Below are 18,597 nucleotides of genomic sequence, written 5' to 3'. Positions count from 1 at the left end.
AGCCTCGTTCTCATTCCTGTCAAAAATTACAAATATGGCTCTACCTAAAACTATTGGTAAGACTATCTAAGTCTATTAGAAGCTGCCTTTTAAATACATTTGAGTCAAATTCTGTAGAAGTATCACATGTATACTTTGTGGATAAGGCAATCCCAGAATGCATGGCAACAAGCTCAGTGAGAATTATTAGATAAGATGGTGGATCAAGGGAAATGCCAATTATACATATCAGCAGACTGTTTTCAATATTGAAAAGTATTGATTGATAATACTGTCATTAATTAAAAATGTACAATTTTACCTAATGTGTGTGTGCTGTGTATTTATTATGCAATATTAGAGTAAAGAGTCATTAGGAACATTTGATTCTATTGGAATCTACTCCTAAATCACTGTTTGGTTGGTGTGTGAACAACCGTCAATGGACTTGATGCTGACTAGGGTTGGGTGTCGTATTGTTTACATTTTTACGATTCGGTTTATCAATTCTGATTGTTATCGATTACTAATTTTGCCATTAGGGAGAAGGATCCAAAATTCCAGAACCCACTCATGGGCCGTGCAAAGACAACAGTTCATTCACACTCGACCCGCTAGAAATTCCCCACCACTGGATCCCGGGGCCCAAAACAGCTCTATGGTTGACGACGCCACACTGTTTGGGTCCAGTGTGTTAGGGGTGTGACGAGATCTCATGACAGAATTTCTCGTCGAGGTGAAAAGTCTTGCAATATCACAATGAAGGAGCGTGAGGGTGAAATTAGCATAGAATATGACACCGTTACATTTACACTACGCCTCCATTGTCGTTTTGCTTTTTTATAGAAATAAAAACCATTTAATTCAGTTAAATAACGGTCACTTCAATTGTAAACTATTGCACATGTCTGCTCATCCAACATGAGCATGAGGAATTACAGTTCACGGATCACGTGACGAGAGTAAGGTGAGATGACTGACAAGACCAGGGCAGAGGATTCATTGCGCAACAGAGCCTAACCATCTAAGCGTCTGATAAATGTCATATCTTGTAGAATGCGCGGTCAGTACATGCGATCGCAAATTCAAAAGTGAAAGTAAAACGCGAGCTCCCTGATGCGTGCAAATTAGGCTGACGACAATAGCCTGTCTCCCAATATTAAAACCTATCTTAGGCTGGGCAGTGTACTTGTAACCACCTCTTAGCTCTGGTTTCTGTTTTGGTCTCTGTTTGCTCTTTGAATATACTTTGAGTACTTTGATTACGGTTGCACTTATTGTTTGCACTTGAGTGTTATTTATACTGTTTTTATTTCTATGTTCAATTTGTGGAAACGAGTTAATTTATGAGGTCACACAAATCCTCAATCAGAAGTTCAGACCCATAATTCATGTACAGTAAGGTCTGAAGAGACTCATGTTAAATCATACAGGAGAAAAGCCAGTCAGTTGAGTTTGTGGCAAAACCTTTTACAGTGCTTATATATTAGGGCTGGGTTTTGACAGAAATTTCACAATTCGATTCGATTTCGATTCACAAGCTTGCAATTCGATTCGATTTCGAATCCGATTCGATTCGATTCAATATTGATTATTTTGGATATCAGGTACAATATATGGCACATTTTCTCAAGGAAAACAAATCTCTTAACTAATGCTGTAAACTATGGGAGTCAGTTGTAGCCTATAGGCTTCATTAGCCTACTATAATATTGAAGGTAAAAATTAACTGATTTGTATACAAACACTTAAATTACACTTATTTATTTAATAATAATAATAATAATAATAATAAAGTTACACATAATAACATATAAACATTTAAATGGTGGCTGTCATAAAAACTTGCCAGATGTATTCAAACATGCATTTAATATTGAAGAACATTTAATGTTAACATTAAATTATAATGAATATGTAATATGATGCAAATATTTAGCAAAATGCTCCTCTCTAGAGTTAATTGTTCTAGCTGACTGATGAGTTTATGGTCACTGGATATGGTTTTTCTGAGGTAAATGTGACGTTACATGACATTGTTTACAAGCTGTTTTACTGACGTCTTTCCACGGTTGAAACACTGACTACGTTTACATGCAGCCAATAACCCGTTCAAAACCGGGATATTAGCAATAACCCGGTCGCGCACGGCCATGTAAACACCGGCAAAAACCCGGATATGCTCATATCCCGGTTTTTAAAAACCCGGATATTATACCTGGGGTACCCCCTTTCTAACCCGAATATTTGGTCATGTAAACGCGTATCGGCATATCCCCATCAAAAGGGACATTGATTTGTGTTCTGCGCATGTTCTATTCGCAAGGAATCTTGGTCTTTTGAGTAGACGGCGCATACAGAAACCCGCGTGCAGTATACCGGAAGTAAACAAGAAGTAGAGGTAAACATGGCGAGACGCAGCACAGCACCACACTTTTGGAGCGAGGAGGAAAGCGCAAATAAAGGCGATCGCTATCTGCCCCGAACTATTCATTATCCGCGTGCTGCTGCTGTTGTTGTTGTCTTTGGATACAGGAAAAAGAATCGGAAATGACGCATATTGCGTCTTAAGGAAGTCAGTACGTCCAGACGCTAACCGTGCGTCGCCGTTTACATCGGGATATTGTAAATTCCATGTATACAGGAGTAACTCTCTCTGCTCACGCATGTAAACGCGTTATTCCGAATGTTTCAGAAACCCAAATAGTGACTCTAACCCGACCATAACCCGGATATTGGCTGCATGTAAACGTAGTCACTGATTGAGAGATTCCATGTGACATGATATGGATTTCGATAAGTTGGACTATCTTTTAACACACTTTCAGATGCTCATTCATGTTTATTTCACGCTGTAACTGGTATTATTAAGGCGGAAGAGAAGATCATGTGCTTCTATTGCCAGAGCGATCTCACGCCACAGCGGCAAACCGGTATTTATGTTTTTGAATTTCGTAAGAAAATGGACGTAATTTGAAATCTGAGACTTGTTTCAAATTAATAGTAACAAAGCACAAAGATTATTGCGATTTATTGGATGGGATGTGCGCTACAATGTTCCATTCATTCATCAACTGAAAACAGGATGACTAATCAATTCTTGGGATTTAAGAATCGATATCGGTTAGTAAAAATGAGAGTCAATTAAAATTGAGAAATCGATATTTTTTACCCAGCCTTATTGTATATTGTCATCTTTCAATGCATATGATAATTCATACTCAGAAAGTAGAACTGAAATGGCATTGATTTCAAGATGATTCATTCAAACATTTCAAAATGCACCTGCAGACTATTTTTCCAGTCATGAACTTTGTCATTGAGGATTTCTTAAAAAAATCGGTGCAAAAAAAACTCATCTCGTTCTCGTGAGCTAAGTTTATCGTCACACCCCTAGTAAATGTCATATTTTTTCTAAGCAAAGGAATCAATAAGAGGAATCAAAATGTGTGCGTATTATCGAATCCGTGGTTTTTAGGATTCTGGAACCGGTTCTCGATACCAAACCATAATGCTGACACAAAGAGTTTCAAATTCTTCATATTAATTAGCATTCTGTCCTAGAAGATAATGTCTGTGTAGAGTGTGAAGCAGTGACATAGCAGAGGGACTTACCCATCATTGTTGGAGAGGTCCATGTGCTGGTGTATGTCCTGAAGAACTTCTTTAAAAAAGCACAACCTCTTCTTTTCGGCCTCCTGGGTGATTTCAAACACTTGCTCCATGTCCTCCATGTAACGTGGGTTACATCGATTCAGCTCGTCCAGGGCTCTCTCGTAACGCTCCTTAGCCTGAGGAAAAACAACCAAAAAAAGACCCCAAAAAAACAAGCAGGTCATGGGACACAGGGTCACTAACAAAGATCAGAATTTCCTGTTCAGAATACCCAGAATACATCTAATGGACCAATGAATATTCACAAGGTTTTGATGGAGAGTTGTTGAAACTAAAGGAGAAAGCTGTACCACTTTCTTTATTTGTGCATCACATTGGATCAAACTCAAAGCATCATGTAAATGTACTAATATGAATTTCATGACTATCTGAAAGACAGACAACATGTCTGCTTTCATAAATTATGGGAAAACAAAGCAAAATGCCTCTAAAATAAATAAAATCAGGTGGCGTTTCTCTTTACACCTTTGAAAAAGCAGAAACTGAAGGTATAAAGTGTAGGTTTGTGCATGAAACATGTTGTTCACACCCATAATTTATCATTGTCACAGTACGACATCATCACAGGAGCTTTACTATTGGCACTAGCAACAAGCAAGCCTTGTCTTGTCTTCATTTTATGGAAATTCTGTCATTCCCCACCCATCTCCTTCCACCTAAACATGGACACTCGTTGACAAGCTTTCCATACAGTAATTACCAGCTTAAATGGAAAAACCTCACAAAACTAAAATGACTAAAACTGCTGTGTCTGTGCTTTTTCTCACGGTACCTTCTCTGCCTCTTGGGTGCATTTCTCCAGGCGATCTGTGAACTTGCGGACCTCCTCTTGGGATTTGGTGGTGTCAGCCTTGGCATGAGTTTCACGGGTCAATGCCGTGCGCTCTTCCTTCCGGGTTTGGTGGTAACTTTTTTTGGTAGAATCCACCTATCGCAGAGAAAATGTTTACACATCCATACTATTTACTCATTACTAAATACACTGTGATACATGGTGTAATGCATGTTTGTTTTTTTAAACACTGTAATAGACCTGAAATAAAGACTCATTCATCCTAACATTGCTCCAAGTCAGTCGTTGAGATTAATTTAATTTCAGTCTGTTTCTCATACTAAGCCATCATATTGCTTTAGAAGACTTGGGATACAACAAACCAATCATTAGGGTTTCTGCAGGTTTATGAAGGTAAATGTAAGACTTTAAGACCTTTTAAGACTAAGTAAATAAAATTTAAGGAATAAAGTCAAGGGAACACAATGTCTAGGGAGAAACATAAGCAACACGTCAGAGTTAAAAAATAAAATAACTTCCAACAGATAGGCTATCTACTGTATTACGTTTCACTTTTGTTTTTTTATAAGTAGCTTCAATCACTCTGCTCTCAAACACTAGAATATGGAAATATCTTTTACCGTACCTTCTGATCACTCTGCACAAAAATTATGTTTTACCTCAGTATTTTCATATTGTTTTCCAGTGCAAATGTCTAAAGATTCTCATCACGATGCATTGACTGGAGATACAAAATAACAAAACATGAAGTCTTGTTTTCTGTGAAATTGATAAAAAATTAAGTGAGTTTATGATTAAATCAAGAACAAATATATGCCAATCTGCTCAGAAAAATCTATTTACTTCTAAGGGAAGTTTTGAAACACATGAACAGATAATTTAATTAATTTTCATTTGCACCGTAAGTAAATCTCTCTTTATTTAAAGATGTTTAGATATTTGTATTGGAAAACAGGACAAACATAGTGAGGAAGATATTCATTTCTTGCAATGCATGCAACATTTAACTGCATGACTTTAAGACTTTCTGTTCTGATTTCAGCACCCTTAATGTGTGTAAGGGGCGAATTAAAACTTAAGACCTGCGGAAACCCTGTTTTTGGTCATTTTTGGAGCTTGGCAATCACTGATCACCATCTACTTCTTGCATGAAAATAAAAAGCAGAATTTTGGCATTCGTCTAAGTGGCAACACTTTACAATAAAATTTGATTTGTTAACAATAGTCAACTACATTAGTTAACATGAACTAACAATGAAAACAGAACACAAAACAAGATAGGCAAAGTGGATTTAAAGTAATTTCTTTTGTTCTCTCTGCCATCATTTAATGGATTAAAGCAACACCAAAGAACTTTTCCTCTTCGGTCCCCCTACAGGTTGTAAGCGGAATTGTCCATTACCGCTGTCGTAAATAATTTCCCCTACCGCGGTGTACTGTCGCACGCACACTCGCTGTTTATCCAGCTTTGGAATGAACGATGTCCACAGACAAGGTAGAGATTTTATGAAAGCATGATGTATTGCGACATCAGAAACAAAGAAAAACAAAATAATGACTATTGTAACGCTTGACGTAAAGTAAGTCAAATTTGTAGTTTCTTATGTCTCATTCGAACTACAGAAACGCGACCCGATCTGGCAAACTTGCATAGTGTGGTTATAGCCGATATAGGGCCGCAAAGCGAACGCAGAAGTGCCTTTCACCCTGTTACGACCTGATGAACCACTGATACGATTTTGGAAACATTATTTTAAGGTAAAAAATAATCTTTAGTGTTGCTTTAAATCCATACTAATGGCGTAGTATTCTGCAAAAGGAGAAGACTCACATCCTTCAGTTTTCGGACCCAGGGTTTCTGGGCCTTACGGAAGCCTTCGTCTGCGTCTTTGGTCTCACGGAATCCACCAATCATTTGCTTGTGGAAGGCATCCTTCTGCCAGTTTCTAATCTTTTCACTGTCCTCAACAACCAGTTTCTCTTTTAGCTCCATATGGATCTCACTCAGTCTGTCAGCCGCATTCATGAAAGCATGCCAGGCCTTTTCCAGAGTCCCATACTGTGAGCCTGCAGGAGAGAAAACAGAATTCAGCTTATTACACTGGATAGTTGCTTACTGGCCCAGCTTAAAAAAATAAAAACAACCCCAAGTTTGTATAATATTCTTCTCTAGATACACATCTTGCCTCTTTTTATAATTGTAGGTCAGTGTGTCTGCCCCTTTAAGGTCACATGGTTTGGTTACTGGAATATGTGTCCAGCCTGAGGCTGCCACTGAGAGGTAATCCACTCATATCCACGACTTTTCTTAAGGTCAATACAAGATACAGTGGCTTTGTTTACACTGAATCCTAAATGCTTAAAACTGTAAATGTTGGTACTGTTCTCACGGTTATTTTGCAAGTGCTGAAAAGTGAAAACACATCTATGCAAAATCCAGTATATTGTTGCTGTCGGGCGGAAAACTCGTATCACCAGAATTCGTCTTTTTTTTTATTTTTTTTTATAAATCATTACGATTGGTCACCCTTTACGTCTGTCTGTGGGTTTTGCAAATATCTAACCAATGAAAAAAGTACTAAAAAGAGCTTGTTTAAACCTCATAACTCTATTGGATCCTCAAACTGTCAGTCAAAAGTCATAACTCCACCCACTTCTATTGTGAATGTAGTGCTAATGTTCTATTAATTTGAGGAGCAGAGAAGAGTGTCTTAGTCTACCATTTTTAACGTTGAGTGAGTAACCAATACTTTAAATAGCCTGTGCGAAGCACTTCATCTGTTATATCATGAGGCCAAACGACCTTAACCAGTAAGTTGATGAAAATATAATGTGATGCATCAGATGCAGCTGTTCTAATGACGGACAAAACACGACATTCGATGGTCAATAACCTCGCAACTCTATTTGAGCTTGATTTTGGTCAAATGTTAATAATATAAATGACAAATGTAAGTGTCTGACCATATATATTGCGACACGAATTGATAGATCTCTAACACACGACATAAGCAACAGAGGCAGCATTACTGTATATTACATTCATACCTTCTTTTCCCCCAAACTACTGTGCAACTATTTTCGGGTGGGCACTGATACGGTTAATGAAAGGTCAGACAGATTTATAAATGTTTGACAGAGGCACTTATCAGCTCATCAGTATAGAATGTGTTGATGTGACTGTAGAGGGATGCGTCTACTTTAACGTAAGACGCAAATGCATACTGACCTTTCTCCACAACACCCCTCCATTTCCTTGCCCAATCACTCAGCTGCTGGGAATAGCCCTTCTCAATCTTGGCCCTCTCCTGGAAGCAGCTGACCAGCTCGTTGCATAGCTTGTAGCCATCGTCAATACGCTTAACCGTCCTCTTGTAGTTCCCAGGCTAACCGATGAAAGTCATGTTAGAGAGTCATACTAAAACACTGCACACAGAACACCGGTTCTCAAGCTTAACTCACTGACTCCGTGATCTGGTCACAACAATTAACAACTAGGAATATCAGTGAATATATAAATTTCAGTCTAATAAAAGTTAATCATTAAATTTAAGATTTTAGAATTGGACTCTTCTTCCTGTAACTTAGGCTACATAAACCAGTTTAGGGGAACTGTGCCATGTGTGACTTATGTTTTCCTCAAAGCATGGAGAAACGAGATAGTACTTGTATTTCGGTTATCAAGTGAAACGAGAAGAAAGCATTTATGAACAGGGACATTTATGACAAATCTAAAAATAAAATAAATAAAAAGAAGTGGTCCACACAACGTGATGCACATCTGGGTGAAAGGTTTATAGAGTTATAAAAAGGAACTACATTAATGATTTATATTTCAAAAACATATAAATGAATATAAATGAGAAAAAAAATATATTTTCTGCATGATCCCATCTCAAAAGTCTTATTGTGCTGCAGATTATTTACATTTATTAATATTCATAATACTAGAAGTGAAACTATGTTAACATTTTTTACTAGTGCAGCATTTGAAGCACTATTAGTTGAGCCAATGACACAGCTTACCCCACTTTGGCACACTTTACCCCAGATACCATTTTAGTAAAGAAAAAAAATAGTCATGGCTAATCTTTATATCTTTAAATGGTTTTAGACATTGTCAATTGACCAATATGTTTGTTTGATATCTTTTTTTGTACAACTGTCTGACATAAAAAAAACCTGTTATATTATAAACTTATAGCATAATCAAACTTTTAGCATCACTTTTCTCATGTGCATCTCTCAATTATAAGCGGCTGTATATTATGGGCCCTTTCTACATAGTGATGCAACAAACGAATGCATTCTACACCTAAACTACTGTCAAGACAAATTTATTTATATAGCTCTTTCAAGAATACACATTGTTATACAAATTGTTAATATATATATCCATCTTTATATATAGAACTGTGCAATAATACGGTTTACATTTTGCGATGATATAGCCTACTATAAACAATCATGTAGCCGAGATTTGCTGTATAATATTGTTATCTAATATCTATAGTGTTGTTTGATTGCTTTACATGTATGTATGCAGGCAAAGTAGGATGTATCCAACTATTATGGTTTACATTTGATGATATAACAATCAAGCAGTTAAGATTTGCTATATAGTACATAGTCGCTTACTATGAGTGTACTGTATGTATTTGGGTAAGGATGAATATACTTATAGTAGTTGTATAATTCATTATTAATAAGTGATTCATTACTTATCTCGAGTTATATTGTGGAGATAATGAGAATTATGAAACCAGTGACGTTTTGTTAAACTTATAACAATTTGATGTGTTGACAAGCCTAATTACTATTTGGTGACGCATATAAATGACAGGGTTAAAATAATTTATAACAATCACCCAGTCCTAAGCAGTTTTGCTGAGGAGTTAATTGAAAGTAGTCATAATACTAATGTACCATGTACTGCGTGTTATGTATAAGTCCTCCAGTGCGCAAGCCAAAGGCAACTTTATTGCAAAAGAATTGAAAAAGTCCATGTGATGAAAAATGGAGGGAAAAAAAACAAAACACCCTAAACTGTCAACAGGACTGATTGCAAAATGCTACGTTCACTTTGCTATAAGAGCTCTTTTTATCTCTTAGTTTTCTCCAAGGCAAGTATGGACACGACCAAGCATGCTTGAAGAATAGTAGTGCAGAAAGCTGTCAGAGAGCTCTTGGAAATGTCGGATCTGCAGGAATCCGCTCCTTTAGAGTCTCTAACTCCCTGGCTGGACGCCACAGCATTCGGCCCACTCTGCCAGGGAGATGTGTGTGAGTGTGTGGATGTGGGATACTAACCTCCCAGAAGCTGTCCCAGCTCCCAACGTCTTGCAGATCCCCGTTGGAAGACATTTTGGGGTCGCCCTTGCAGCACGGAATGATGGCGGCTGTCTGTCAAACTGTGAAGAACAAGTCGTGAAATCAAACAGAGCCAACAAGTGTAGCATATCATGACAACCAAAGACACACAAAACAAACTAGTTCATCCAGTCTCTGCTCTACATGACACATGCCCTCAAGTTCAATCCGGAAAACTAAGCAGTGGCAAACCATACGAAATATATATTCCATAGACACTTCACTACGGTCCTGCCAGGAACCTCTCGTGACTCCTTGGCCTCTAAAGTTAAGACATCTGCCCAGGCACAGTAATCCTGTATTCGATACAGTAAAGAAGCCAGCGTAGGCCAGTCTCACCTCTGAGCGGATTTGTGTCTGCCTAAGGTAAACCTAGGTGAAGCAGAAGCTTCTCTGCTCCAGTCTGGGTGGAGTCGTAGAAAAGGCAAATGGGTCCTCCCTTTAAGAAGTTCCTGGTTGAGTGTTAAGCACATTCTTAAAATAAAGGTTCTTTTATTGGCATTGGAGATTCCATGAAGAACTTTTAACATCCATGGAACCCTTCCATTGCACAAAAGGTTTTTTATAGAGGAAAACAATTCTTTAGATTATTTTTTTTTTTTTAAATGTTCTTTACACTAAAGCTGTGGTCACACATTAACGAAATTTCACCAAAATGTCTAGGGCAAAAAAGGTCCATTATCTGTTAATTGCATAGCCATGCATTGCCAATACAAGATCTTGACCAAAAATGTATGCACCGCTTGATGGAAATTAGTGTTGCACGGTGCACCGATACTTCAAAAGTATCGCGATTCTCGGAAATTAAAAACGTCACGATTCCTACATTTATTAGTATCGATACTTCTAAGAATGACCGTGTTCCAGATTTGTAAGGCCCTGGCAACACACTGGATGCGTGGGGTGAGCGTCTCAGCTTCGTGGCGTGTCCGTTTTTATTTCGGTTCCATGTTACCAACATGTAAGAGCTAGCACACTGCCTGCGTGACACGCGCGGAAAATGCGTGCATCCTAGAAATAGAACCGACGCCTATTTTTCACGCGACACACAAACGTGTTGGAAGCGTTTCCAGGCAAAATAGAATAGGAAAAGATATTTCTCACGAATACATATTAATAAATGACATTTTGATGTTTGAAAGTCTCTAGGTTTTGACATAAATACAGATATTAATGTAATTTAAAAAAATATTATCGATTTTCAAATACTGCACCTGTAAATACAGAACAAAATATTCTGTAGCCTAGTTTGCCGTCAACACCGCCGACGTTGTCTTTGCTGCTATTTATTTTTGTTTAACATGAAGTATAGGCCTTCCACCACTCTCTCCCCATACGTCAAATATATCACCAATGAGGCTTATCATATGTTATCAATATTAAACATTGTTCATATTTTTAAGTTCAGAATCAAGATAAAGTTATTACCGGTAACTCTTATGTTTCTTGTGATAACTGAGATAATGCTGCTAAATTTTTTTTTTTTTTTTTTTTTACCTTGAATGTCATTGCTCTAATTTATTTTTTATATTTTGATATTTCATATTTTGTTCAAATGTTTAATATATCTGCTGTTCATATGTTCATTAATTAGTGTGTTATATGATTAGAATGTTGTCCCGGTTTTAAAATAAAGCACAGCAATGATATTTGAGAGTGTTTCTCCCTTCTCAGGAAAAGTATCGAAATCGCAATTCTTGACTTGGTATCGGTATTGAAACAATCATTTTGGTATTGTGACAACACTAATGGAAATAAATGTTGTGATGTTGTAATTTTTGGTCAAGATCTTGTATTGTCAATGCAAGAGTCCAGCACTCTGTAAAGTCTCCTCCAGCACATCCCAAAGACTTTCAATGAGTTTAAGTCTGGACTCAGAGGAGCCGATTCATGCGTGAAAATGATTCTTCATGCTCCACCCAACCATTCTTTCACAGTTTGAGGCGAGCCTGATGAATCTTGACATTGTCATCCTGGAATATGGTCATGATGTTTCTTCCTACTAGTGCTGTTAAAAGTACCGACTTCAGTCTCAAGTTGGTATTGATACCATCAATGTTCACAATTATTGTGATGCGTCACAATAATAAACGTGTCGACACCAGCATTTTCCTCTAGCATTTCGTGCTTAACATGTACGTCTGTGATTGGCAACAATAAGCGCTTCAAAAACATGTTGTAAATAGAAATCTTTGACGCTCTTCACCGAACGCTTACACAGATACACACGGAAGCGTTTGAAAGCAGGCGTCAATCAAGGGATCCCTATAGTAGATCCACTGATAGACGGATCCGCTGATAGCATCTGCTTTTAAACGCTCTCGTGTTTATCTGTGTAAGCGCTCGCCGCTCGGTGAAGAAAACCTGTTTTTGAAGCGTTGATCATTGTAGCCGATCACAGATATATATGTTGAGCGCTTGAACACAATGGCCAATCAGATGCGTTTAAGAATCCGTATAATAGAGATCAAAATGCTACAGGGAAATGATGGTATCGTCACATTTTTTAAATGTCTGTAACCAGTCAGTACAGAAGATGGGAATTTTGACAACACTACTTCCTACATGGTTGTTTAAGAAATGAAACGCTACACACTCCACCAGTTAGGGTTAGAAGAACTATAACAAGCTAGAAACATAATCACTGCAATAATGATCCAATCATAGACTCTTAAGCATTTGCCTGTTTAAAACAGCGACTGGGCAGTGTATAAAGCACAGCTCACACATAACTCACTCTCAAACCAAGCTACTTTCTGTTTGTCAGAATGGTGAATTCAAGAAATAAAAGGTACCTGGGTTCCTGAAACCTTTCCATTGGACAAAAGGTTGTAAGAAAAAAAAAAAAATGGTTCTTTAAGAACGGTTTACAAAAAAGTTATTTGGGGATTGCTGCAAAAAAACTTTATTTTTAAGAGTGTGGAAAGGCATGTTGATAAAAATATGTCTGCTGACATGCAAGTGTCCATTGCTCATTGCTCATAGGGGCATGGGAGACACCACGCCTCTCCAACACTTATTCATCGCCCTAAAATAACCTGTTTATTAATGCACAAAGTGCTTTGGCTACTGCATAAACTACATTTAGTCCAAACAGAACAAGTAGGCGTACATCTAATAAACTTTGTACACGCTCTTCCCGTGCTTGTATACATTTAGCACCACTTCTGGCCTTGGGTTCTCGTCATATTGTTTGAGCCAAGGTCGTATAGTTTCCTCAAACAGACACAACAAAAGGGAGGAAAGGAGTGGGATTGGCCTCGCTAGAGCATCTGCTTCCAATTCAGGCCAAACTGGCTATGCTAATGGAAAATTAGCATCCTCAAGAGGGACTTGGGAACCAACATGGTGAAGAGCATTTGCTGTGGATGCATAGTTTTTGACAATTTATTTAATGTTTTGTTGAGCAATTTCTGGTTTTTGGCAGGGGTTGGGCAGTATAATCAATTTTGTAGGGTATATCAATATATTTGCAAAAATGTGAAACTTTATTTTGTTTTTGGGCTCTACTAGAATAGGTTTTCATGCTTGAATGTAAAAAATAAATAAAAAACCTTATTTTCCCCATATTTTACAGCTCCTCTCTTTCCAGTCTGTCAGTAACGCTGTTTAGTTTCTGTCTCTATGAAGCCCCTCATTCTGAAAAGCACACTGTGCTCTGATTGGTCGGCTGGACCAGTGTGTTGTGATTGGTCAACTACTTTGAGTGTGTTTGGGAAATGTCCCGCCCCTTACCATAACCGCCAGTTTCGACACACTTCTAACTAACTCAACCAGGCCCCGCCCCTTTAATTTGCATATGCCTTAGGCTGCATTGCCTAATATATATATATATATATATATATATTGTTCACTGCCATTCAGGCCAAAAAAATGAGAGATGATTTTTCACCAGAACCACTAGCATGTTATGTTTTCAAATTGTAGAAACACAGTCACGTTAATTGTTAGCACAGCACAAGTTGTTTTTCTACAATTAGCAACCTTTTAAGCAAAAAAACAAAAAGAAGCTGGAACACATTTTTAGCCCCCGGCGTGTTTTCGCACATCCCTAATTTCAAGCGGATCCTTTTAGCACTGCTATTTGTTGCAGTTCAACATAAATCATCTCTACATCTGACTTCACATCCTTGAAGATCACTTGGGTAAATAGAGATTTGCGTCCAAAATGATGCACTATACACTTATACACTGTGTAGTGTGTACTTATGCACTATAGTCAGAGTATGAGTTTTATAATGTTATTTAACATCGTGCCCCTCCCCCTCTGTTGCATAATTAAAGCTGTGACAGTTTAACCCATGAAGTGTCCAACATTCCACACTAATTTTTTTCTGATTAATTATGTGCATCATCCGAGTATTGAAAGTGCACTTTTTCTTTTTGGAATTTTCAGGCAACTCGCAATATTTATAGTACAAAGAGTCTTTGAATAATACAATAGCAGGCGAATTGGGACACACATTTAGTTTTTTTTCCATTAAATAAAGAGCTTGGATTACTTCCCCTGAACTTCCTCCCTGTGAGGTGAAGAGGAGGAGGAGGAGGAGGAGGGGGGGGGGGGGGGGGGGGGGGGGGGGAGTGGAAAGTCAGCTCCTGATGATGGTATTTCCCACACACATGCCAGGAGGAGCACTGATGTGAGAGCTTCACTTAAACCTCAGTTGCTAATTTAAAATGAGTAAATATTGTTAGGAAAACTATACTACTATAGAATATTAGCATATTGCTAATGGCGTAGTATGCATAGAATACTAAATATTCTTTACTCCCTGCCGGATTTAATTATGATTCCTTTGCTTCTCGCTAAAGCAATTGATGTCACTTCTTTAAGCACTTAAATTTCCCTAATTTTGATGGCAAAATGTAACAACTTTAAACTGCACAATTATTGCGGTTATCTCAAATAACTGCAATTAGACATAACAAGCACGATCATAAAATTATTCAATAATCGTGACAGGCGTATTCGCTATAGCCAGTTGACTAATCACTGCAAATTAAGACAAATGTTTTGGATTACAAGGTTTCTATTTAATAAGAAAAGGATTCACAATCTAATTAAATATGCACTAAATGGCATACATTTTTAGAATAGACATCTGAACATTGGATAAAACCAGGTTCAATATTCATGTTTAATTTTGAAATTACGCTAGAGTTAAATGTTTTTACAGAGGGGATTTTGGATATCGCTTTTTATTACTCTATAAATCATTGAATACTTAAAAAAAATTTTTTTAAAAACTTGATTTTTAGGAAGACTAATATTATGGAAGCAAAATGGTTTTGCCTACAGCGAGTTGGCGACACCGCACTGACACCTTAAATATACAGATAATGATGTTAACTCGGGGTTTAGGAATGTACAGTGTGAAACGGCAGCGTATGAATACCCAGGATTAATTGTTAACCCCGGGTAAATTATAAGCAATGTGAAACGTGAAGATAACCCAGGATTCTGTTTACCCGGGGTTTAGAATGACCCAGGGTTAACTAGTTAACTAGTCCTCATGAATATACCTGTATTAAATTGTGACCGTGTTTGAATTGCATATTGTTGTAATAATATATATGTTTTATAACAGCAGCAGTATTCAGCACATATATCACTCTGGCCCTTTTTCACTAGGGTGTTGTGCATGGTTGCTAGGGTGTTGTGTATAGTTGATTGGCACTCCTAGGGTGTTGTGGGTGGTTGCTAGGGTGTTCTGCATGGTTGATTGGCGCTGCTAGGGTGTTGTGGGTTGTTGCTAGGGTGTTCTGCATGGTTGATCGGCGCTGCTAGGGTGTTGTGGGTGGTTGCTAGGGTGTTCTGCATGGTTGATTGGCGCTGCTAGGGTGTTGTGGGTGGTTGCTAGGGTGTTCTGCATGGTTGATTGGCGCTGCTAGGGTGTTGTGGGTGGTTGCTAGGGTGTTGTGCGTGGTTGATCGGCGCTGCTAGATTGTTGTGCATGGTTGATTGGCGCTGCTAGGGTGTTGTGGGTGGTTACTGGGGTGTTGTGCATGGTTGATTGGCGCTGCTAAGGGTGTTGTGGGTGGTTGCTAGGGTGTTGTGCATGGTTGATTGGCACTGCTAGGATGTTGTGGGTGGTTGCTAGGGTGTAGTGCATGGTTGATTGGCGCTGCTAGGATGTTGTGGGTGGTTGCTAGGGTGTAGTGCATGGTTGATTGGTGCTGCTAGGGTATTGTGGATGGTTGCTAGGGTGTTGTGCGTGGTTGATTGGCGCTGCTAGGGTGTTGTGGGTGGTTGCTAGGGTGTAGTGCATGGTTGATTGGTGCTGCTAGGGTATTGTGGATGGTTGCTAGGGTGTTGTGCGTGGTTGATTGGCGCTGCTAGGGTGTTGTGGATGGTTGCTAGGGTGTTGTGCGTGGTTGATTGGCACTCCTAGGGTGTTGTGGGTGGTTGCTAGGGTGTTCTGCATGGTTGATTGGCGCTGCTAGGGTGTTGTGGGTGGTTACTGGGGTGTTGTGCATGGTTGATTGGCGCTGCTAGGGTGTTGTGCTTGGTTGATTGGCGCTGCTAGATTGTTGTGCGTGGTTGATTGGCGCTGCTAGGGTGTTGTGGGTGGTTGCTAGGGTGTAGTGCATGGTTGATTGGCACTGCTAGGATGTTGTGGGTGGTTGCTAGGGTGTTCTGCATGGTTGATTGGCGCTGCTAGGGTGTTGTGGGTGGTTGCTAGGGTGTTGTGCATGGTTGATTGGCGCTGCTAGGGTGTTGTGCTTGGTTGATTGGCGCTGCTAGATTGTTGTGCGTGGTTGATTGGCGCTGCTAGGGTGTTGTGGGTGGTTGCTAGGGTGTAGTGCATGGTTGATTGGCGCTGCTAGGGTGTTGTGGGTGGTTACTGGGGTGTTGTGCATGGTTGATTGGCGCTGCTAGGGTGTTGTGGGTGGTTGCTAGGGTGTAGTGCATGGTTGATTGGCACTGCTAGGATGTTGTGGGTGGTTGCTAGGGTGTAGTGCATGGTTGATTGGCGCTGCTAGGATGTTGTGGGTGGTTGCTAGGGTGTAGTGCATGGTTGATTGGCACTGCTAGGATGTTGTGGGTGGTTGCTAGGGTGTAGTGCATGGTTTATTGGCGCTGCTAGGATGTTGTGGGTGGTTGCTAGGGTGTAGTGCATGGTTGATTGGTGCTGCTAGGGTATTGTGGATGGTTGCTAGGGTGTTGTGCGTGGTTGATTGGCGCTGCTAGGGTGTTGTGGATGGTTGCTAGGGTGTTGTGCGTGGTTGATTGGTGCTGCTAGGGTGTTGTGGATGGTTGCTAGGGTGTTGTGTGTGGTTGATTGCTGCTGCTAGGGTGTTGTGGATGGTTGCTAGGGTGTTGTGCGTGGTTGATTGGTGCTGCTAGGGTGTTGTGGATGGTTGCTAGGGTGTTGTGTGTGGTTGATTGGCACTGCTAGGGTGTTGTGGGTGGTTGCTTGCTGGTGTTACACCTGGTGTTAAGATGTGTTTTGGTCAATCGGATCACAAGTGGACGACACTAAATACAGGTGTAAACGGGGTCTAAAGCAATTTGAGCTTGTCCACTTTCAACCACTTCCAGAGGTAGTGGAAAACACATTTTTGTGTTCAGTCTTCTCTCCGTCTACTGATCTAAAGCGTGAACATTATGGGAAGAGCTCAAGCCAGACGGGATTTAAACTGTCGGCAGGAGACACAAATTTGGTTTGAAGATAAAAAAATAAAAATAAAAAACGTACCAAGCAAAAATGAAAGCTGCTGCACTCTGTGTCTCCTTTTATGTTCATATGCAAATTGCGTGAGCTTATTTCATCCATTAGATCAAAAGATCTGAAAAAGCACATACATTTACCCTCCCATAGACCCTCCCCTCGAAGAAATCAGGACAGAAGTGGTTGGAAGTCGAAAAAAGAGACAGATTGGAGCACCAGAAAACAGGAATACGTCTCCGTTGTCCACTTGTGATCCGATCGACCAAAACGCATCCTTAATACCAGGTGTAAACAGCGCCTCTGTAACCCATATTGCAACAAATATACAAGGAACTGTGTGAAAACGACAAGGAAGTGGAAGAAAGTAAAAAAGCACAAAGCATTCCCAACAATATGTGCACAAGACATTGAAGCCGCCAGACACACCCATTCCCATGGAGCCGGTCACACTGTATAAGTACAGCAGCGAACAGCTGTGTCATGCTGAACTCCAGAAATAATCAAAGCCCCAGAGATTCCGTCGAGCTGGAGCGAGAACACAGCGGATCCTAATAACACTCTTCCATTAGCAGTCAGAAATCTCCAACAGCTGAGAGTAGACAGAAGAGAGGAGCTTTGGGTTCTTCTGACTGGACATGCCAAATACCCGCTGTCAGGGCCATGGCCTAAAAGAGCCTAGCAACAGGTAAATCAACACAATGGACACGTTCACAGAGATCCCAGAGCTGTAAAATTGAAATACAAGCAGGGAGGAGTGCGGCCCCCTTCTCATTGTGCGGCTCTCTATTGTTGAGTACAGCAGTGCTTCTGGTTTGGTCCGTCACATCGATGTAAAAGAGCTCAGCACTCCCACGGAGATCCGAGCTAAAAACGGGCTCGTCTGGGGAGAGGAGTGACCGCGTCAGCTGTAATTACACAAAACACTGAGGGAAGAGCAGGCAGCTCTCAGATCTACTGCGCAAAACATGTGCTGGACAGCCTTAATGACAGACAGCAAACTATAGTGCCTGTCCAGAGCAGAAATATATAGAGCCAAAAGAAAATATGAGTGGTGCTTCTCCATGCAAACTCTCCATGATCTACGCTGTTGCTATTCAGTTGCTAAGG

The 18,597-nt window shown here is 39.7% G+C and overlaps 1 protein-coding gene across 8 annotated transcripts in view; it reads right to left on the bottom strand.

Moving 5' to 3' along the window:
- pacsin3 (protein kinase C and casein kinase substrate in neurons 3) overlaps positions 1-18,597 on the bottom strand; it is a 53,832-nt gene that overhangs the window by 19,691 nt on the left and 15,544 nt on the right. For 7 of the 8 annotated variants that reach the window (XM_082161007.1, XM_082161001.1, XM_082161002.1 and 4 more), the window contains 5 exons: positions 9,758-9,858; positions 7,677-7,833; positions 6,279-6,514; positions 4,427-4,582; positions 3,595-3,770 (listed from right to left, as the gene is read on the bottom strand). In XM_082161007.1, coding sequence (XP_082017133.1) covers positions 3,595-3,770; positions 4,427-4,582; positions 6,279-6,514; positions 7,677-7,833; positions 9,758-9,811 — 779 coding nt within the window. In that variant the 5' untranslated portion in view covers positions 9,812-9,858. Of the gene's footprint in view, positions 1-3,594; positions 3,771-4,426; positions 4,583-6,278; positions 6,515-7,676; positions 7,834-9,757; positions 9,859-10,156; positions 10,264-18,597 lie in introns of those variants that run through there. The other variant, XM_082161005.1, reaches the window with a different exon arrangement.

This window comes from Leuciscus leuciscus (genome assembly GCF_965113295.1).
Source record: "Leuciscus leuciscus genome assembly, chromosome: 2".
Classification (NCBI taxonomy): domain Eukaryota; kingdom Metazoa; phylum Chordata; class Actinopteri; order Cypriniformes; family Leuciscidae; genus Leuciscus; species Leuciscus leuciscus.
Note: the sequence above shows the minus strand (reverse complement) of the source record. Positions and strands in the feature narration are given on the sequence as shown.